This window comes from Hemitrygon akajei, chromosome 9, assembly GCF_048418815.1.
Source record: "Hemitrygon akajei chromosome 9, sHemAka1.3, whole genome shotgun sequence".
In the NCBI taxonomy this organism is placed as follows: Eukaryota; Metazoa; Chordata; class Chondrichthyes; order Myliobatiformes; family Dasyatidae; genus Hemitrygon; species Hemitrygon akajei.
Window position 1 is genome coordinate 28,901,449 of NC_133132.1, and position 6,322 is coordinate 28,907,770.

General features: G+C 42.3%; 1 protein-coding gene across 1 annotated transcript; it reads left to right on the forward strand.

The window, feature by feature from the left end:
• Positions 1-256: 256 nt before the first annotated feature.
• On the forward strand, positions 257-4,947 carry LOC140732732 (immunoglobulin lambda-1 light chain-like). The gene is made up of 3 exons (XM_073055403.1): positions 257-368; positions 478-837; positions 4,441-4,947. The coding sequence occupies exons 1-3, from the start codon at positions 287-289 to the stop codon at positions 4,773-4,775; spliced, it is 777 nt and encodes a 258-aa protein (XP_072911504.1). The 5' UTR covers positions 257-286; the 3' UTR covers positions 4,776-4,947.
• Positions 4,948-6,322: the final 1,375 nt, after the last annotated feature.

Sequence of the window (6,322 nt, forward strand, 5' to 3'; positions counted from 1 at the left end):
TAATATACAATTTGATTTTGCAACTAGCAATTGATTGTCATCCCAGAACATGTAATACGGCATAACATGTAATATGGCATAACCCCTCTCAGCAGAAAGTGAGTATTCTGTATTCAGAATTGCATAGCTCCTTGTACATGACCCACTAACGTCATTCCTTCCAGTTCAGATGCTCCAATCGCGTTCTGCCCTTTGGTTAAGAATTTGCATAAATTTGGATCCTTTTTCATAAGGCTGATAAAAGGAGACTAGCACACGGATAATCGAACAATTTCCGGGACGTGCCATGAGCAGTTCTGGGTTTATCACATTTTTCACCATGTGTAAGCGTCTCGGTGTTGTCTTTCTGATAGTACTTCTGGTCTCAGGTAAGTATGTCGTTAGCGTTTCCTTCCTTGTTGAGCGCGCCGTGACTAAGGTTAAAGGACTATATTAAATATTCTGAGATATTTCAAAATTGCCTGTCTTCCCACTTAGAATCAAAGGCACAAGTTATTCTAAGCCAGCCACCATCTGTTTCTACTGAGTCGGGACGAAATGTCGAAATTTACTGTACAGTGAAAGGCGTCGGCATGGGAAACGCTGTAATAACCTGGTACCAGCAAAAGACTGAAAATGCTCCTCCTCGGTATCTCCTGCGCCATGATTCTCAAGATCTAGTCAGAGCATCAGGTACTCCAGATCGATTCTCCGGTAGAAGTTCCTCGTCACTCAACTCCAGATATTTAACCATCACTGGGGTTCAAAAAGAAGATCAAGCGAACTACTATTGCGGTGTGTGGGTAACCTCTAGCAACACATATATCTTCGGAACTGGAACGAAGCTAACGCTGTCGTGTAAGTAACCTTAATCCATCGGATTAATGCAGGAATGAATATTTGATACCATTGATTAATATTTTTTTCATATATATCTAGCATATAGTGACGTTTTTAAAGGTATCCCTTATAAATAAATCTGGCTGTTTCGGTGGAGAGCTCGATGGGTTTCCAGCGCCATCGGTTATGTCTTAACCATTCGAACTATTCAACGAAAATAGTTAACTTTGAGACCTTTCTATCCGGGACTCCATCTGAGATGCAAAGTTTAAATATTACCCTTCTACCTTCCCCCATACTACCAGCACCCCCCCCCCCCCCCGACCAGTCCTACTTTGTTTTCCTGTATTAGACATTGCAAGAAGACATTAGACATCAGACATTCAGTGTCTACATGGTTCACCCACATTTTTCCGTAGAGGTCCATACACATTTTTGTTTAAAGGAGTCAGGTAACAAGAGATAAAATTTACCACGCAGCTTGAGAAGTTCAAATCAGATATATTAGTACTACAATGAAGTAAAAGCATTTACAGAGGCATGATAGAAGAATAGGCCAACATTGATTGGAACTGGATACTAGCAGGAATGACGGAGAAAAGCAGTTTCTGAGAGCAGTTCGGAAGGCACAGAATAGATACATCCCAAAGATGAAAAAGTAGTCTAAAGGGAGGATAATGCAACCATGGCCGACAAAAAAAAAGTCAAGGACAGCATAAGAACAAAATAGAGCGCATAAAATATAGCAGAAATTAGTACTAAATTGGCGGATTCGCAAACTTTTAAAACCCAACAGAAGGCAACTTTGAAAAAGTCACAGGAGAAAAAAGATGAAAAAAGGTAAGCTCGCGAATAAAATAAACACAGAGTTTACCAGAATTCTTTTCAGATATACACAGCGTAAAAGAAAGGCGAGAGTGGATGTTGGACTGCTTGAAAATGACGCTGGTGGGGAGGGGGAGTAAATAAATTACAGTTGAACTTAATAAATACTTTGCGTCAGCCTTTACTGTGGAAGATATCAGCAGAATGCTAGAACTGCAAGAGTGTCAGGGGCCAGAAGAGATTATACTCGTTATTACTAAGGAGACGGAGGCAGAAAGGTCTAAAGTTAGATAGTTCACCTGGACCAAATGGGCTACAGCCCAGGGTTCTAAAGGAGGCAGCTGAAAAGATTGTGGCGGCTTTACGATTGATTTTTCAAGATCCACTGGATTCTGGAATGCTTCTGGAGAACTGGAAAATTGTAAATGGCACTCCTTTATTTTATAGGGAGCATGGCAGAAGAAAGGAAATTATAGACTCTTTACTCTTTCTTCAGTGGTTGATAAGATGTTGGAGTCCAGTATTTAGAATAAGGTTTCGGGGTACTTAGAGCCACATGATAAAATAAGTCGACGTCAGCATACTTTCCTTCTGCGAATCTCTGTTGGAATCCTTTGAGAATAACAGGCGGGATAGACAAAGGAAAGTCAGGGCTGTCGTTTACTTGGGTTTTCAGAAGGCCTTTGACAACATGCCGTAGACGAGACTGCTTAACAGGCCAAGAACCCGCTGTACCTATAGGAAAGATACTAGCAGAGATAAAACACTGGCTTACTGGTAGGGAGTGCGAAGAGAGTGCAGTGGATCTGGTTGGCTACTGGTGACTAGTCATGTTCTGCAGGATGTCAGTGTTGGGACTGCTTCTTGTTACGTTATATGTCAATGATTTAGATGGCGGATTTGATGGTTTTCTGGCCAAGTTTGCGGACTATACGATAATAGATGGCCGGGCAGGTAGTATTGAGGAAGCAGTGTCTCTCAAACGATATGTAGACAGATTGGCAGAATGGGCAAAGAAGTGGCAGATGGAAAATAATGGAGGGAAGTGTATGGTCATGCAGTTTGATTGAAGGAATAAAGGTGTTGACCATTTTCTAAACGAGGGAAATTTTCATATATCGGAGGTATAACGCGACGTTGGAGTCTTTCTGCATTATCCCCTAAAGGTTAACGTACGTTGAGTCGGTAAGGAAGGGAAATGCAATGTTGGTATTCATTTCGAGCTGATTAGAATGTAAAAAGAAGAATGTAATACTGAGGCTTTATAAGCATTGTTCAGACCGCCTTTGGAGTGTTGTGAGCAATTTTGGGCCCTTTATCTAAAAAAAGATGTGCTGCATTGGAGAAGGTTCAGAAGAGTTTCATAAGAATGATGCCGGGAATGAAAGGAATAACTTTTGAGGAGCGTTTGATGGCACTGGGTCTAGGCCTGCTGGAGTTTAGAAGAATGAGAAGATATCTCATTGAAACCTGTCGAGTATTGAAGGACTCAGAGAGAGTGAATTTGGAGAGGATGTTTCCTTTCGAATCTGAATCTAGACCAAGAGGGTACAGCCTCGGAATAGAGGGACGACAATTTAGAACAGAGATGAGGAGGAATCCTTTGAGCCAGAGGATATTGAATCTATAGAATTCATTGTCACAGACGGCTGTGGAGGCAAAATTGTTTAGTATGTTTAAAGTGGAACTTGATAGGTTCTTGAATAGTCAGGGCGTCAACGATTACGCGGAATAGGTAGGAGAATGGGATTGAGAAGGATATTAACTCAGCCATGAACGAATGGCGGAGCAGGGTCGAGGGTCTGATGGTCTTCTGGTCTAAGAGAGTACAAACTGATTGACCCCGCTGCACTTTCACAATCCTGCACTGAATTAATGGTCTATAGTATTTGAACTTACGCCAGGATGTGTGTGTGGCTATGTTAATCGCATGAAAGCAAATCAGCAGACCGTTTAACCCGATATTATTCCCAAAAATACATTTAATTCAATTCTGTGCAGTGCAAAACAAGCGTAAAGCCAAGACGAATATCACTCTGTGATCAAAGAGGGACGTATTCCCAAATATTTCGATTAGTTGGGTAGACAGGGTTGTTTTTAAAAAGCGGCAAAACGTTAGAATACAGTATTAAGGGGATATGAAAGTCGGCTCGCGTTGAGAGCTCGTGCTCGCTTGCCCATCTCTGAATTTGATAATAAAGATGAAATGCTTAAATTTGTGAAAATATCCAATATAAGAATCATATTCACAAAGTGTGTTATCTTCGTAATAGACAGCTAGTTTATCAGAGGTCAGACAAGATAGTCTATGGAGCCTTTTTATGGGAGCACATCAAACACAATGAAGGCAGAGTGAACATGGAATGAGATTTTTATTTTTATTTTTATTTCAACTAGATCTTTAAATGGAATGACCAGAGCGGGCCGTTTATCCCGCGCAATAATGTCGGCCCAATTACCATAACGGACGTTTTATATGTTGATAATATTTTCTTCGTTCGATACAGTCCACTATTTTACATTTATGGTGGCCGAATGACGGAAAGCAAATCTCAACAAGACTGTAGTTATACGGTGATGTAAGTCAATGTTAACTTTCTGGAAAATTTCTGGGCCGTGCCCCATATTTGATCCTTAAAATCTTGGGTACATTAACAAATTATTTGGAGAATATTCCACCGTCGGTCCTGAGACATTGGTAAATGCTAAGGATCCCCTCTCACACAATTCTTTTCTTTCCGTTTTAAATGAACACTCTTATTATCTAGTTCCTCTAAATGTCTTTTTTTTTTACAGCCCAAGGATTGTCCAGCCCTAAGGTCTCCCTTCTCCTGCCGGCGTCTGATCAGATCACTAAAGGAAAGATGGCGACTCTGGTGTGCCTAGTCGATAATTTTTACCCTGAAGGGGTAGAGGTCTCCTGGAGCACCGACGGCACAGTAGTCAATGCCGGTGTTAAGACGTCCCGAGCCGTGCAGGGCAGCGACAGAACCTACAGCCTGAGCAGTTACCTTACCCTGACCGCCATGGAGTGGAACTCACACGAAGTGTATACTTGCGGGGTTACACACGCGTCTCTCGTGTCTCAGTTAAAGCAAAGCATCCGGAGATCGGAGTGTACGCCATCTTAGTGGCCTCTGTTATTTACCATCGGCGACGATGAAACATTATTCTCAATAGATACTTTCAGTCGTTCTCGAGTAAAAGTCGAGACGCTTTGTTTTTTTCCCTTTCGCTGTAAACATGTTTAATGACATAAGCATGCCCCTCTTTCACGTTGTATAATATAATCACATTTCATGAGCTATTACATTGTTGTTATTCTTTAATCAACTCAGCGGTTCCGAGGCTAGCCCTTATATTGCTCAACCAAAGGGCCGCTATCCTTAAAAATGTTTAAATTACTTCTGAGACAAAGTCTGCAAATGCCGGGATCTGGAACAAAAAGAAACAAATTACTGGGTAAGCTCAGGGGTCAAGGAGTCAAATGGTAGCAATCAAATTATAGGGTCTCAAACCCAAAAGTCGACTGCCCACTTCGCTCCATCTGACCCACCGAGTTTTCCCCCCTGCACTCTGGTCAATGAATCCACCGATCCGCGTTCACATCTCGGTGCAAAGAACCGACGCAATTCTATTGAGTCTATCGTCAAATGCACCACAAATCATGTGGAAGATTAGATTTAAAGCTGTGGTTATTGGCGCTGCTTCAGAACCCATCACTGTTAATATTAGAGTCAAAGAAGGCTGTAGCGTTACATCTTGTTTTCTTTTGTTTCAAAATTATTTCGTTCAACATTGATCGACTTTCCAGACCTGCGGGAAAACAGAGAAAACAGGCCCAGCCTGTACATATTTACCGCAAGATTAAAGCGCTCCATCTCGAGCAAAATCCTTGCGACTGTTCTCTGCAACCTCGCCAGCACTACCACATTTGTTCTATTTCGCGATAACCAGAACTGCATGCTGTTCTCTCGCTGGGATGTGACCTAATATTTAATGTTGGAGCAGAACCTCTTTGCCCTTGCATTTGATGCCCCGAATACTGTAATGAAGTCTAGCACCTCATATGCCTTTTTTTTTGCCCAGGTTATTATTAGGGCCGCACTGTAGCGCAGCAGTTAGCGTGAAACTTTACAGCAGCAGCGACCAGCGATCAGCGATCGGGGTTCTGTCTGTAAGGAGTTTTTACATCTTCCCCCTCCCCCAGGTGAACGAGTGGGCTTCCCCCGGGTGCTCCGGTTATCTAGGGCATTCCAAAGACATACTGGTTAAGTTTAGTAAGTTGTGGGCACGCTATTCTGGCGCTAGAAGCGTCGTGACAATCACCACACCCCCCAACACGTATTCGGACTATGGTGGTCGTTGATGCAAAAACCGACGCATTTCGCATGTTTCGTTATGATTGTTCCAAATAACAATAATCTCTAATCGCTCTCTCTTTATCTGCCTGTACTGAAACCTTCAATGACCTTTGCACTTGGGCACTAAGTCACTGTTTCTCAATATCCCCATAGCATGATTGGTCCTCCTGAATGCATCACACCATATTTATCAGAATTGAACTCCATTTGCCATTTATTAGCCCATAGCAGCCTGGGGGTACCACCACCCACTAGCCACATCAACAACTCAACCAGCCTTCTCATCATCCACAAACATATTGTTCATGCCTTCT

Bases quoted from the DNA above. Each gene is read 5' to 3' on its own strand.
- LOC140732732 (XM_073055403.1), top strand. From the start codon at position 287: ATGAGCAGTTCTGGGTTTATCACATTTTTCACCATGTGTAAGCGTCTC. The intron at 369-477 runs GTAAGTATGTCG...CTTCCCACTTAG, and splicing joins GATAGTACTTCTGGTCTCAG to AATCAAAGGCACAAGTTATT. The intron at 838-4,440 runs GTAAGTAACCTT...TTTTTTTTACAG, and splicing joins AACGAAGCTAACGCTGTCGT to CCCAAGGATTGTCCAGCCCT.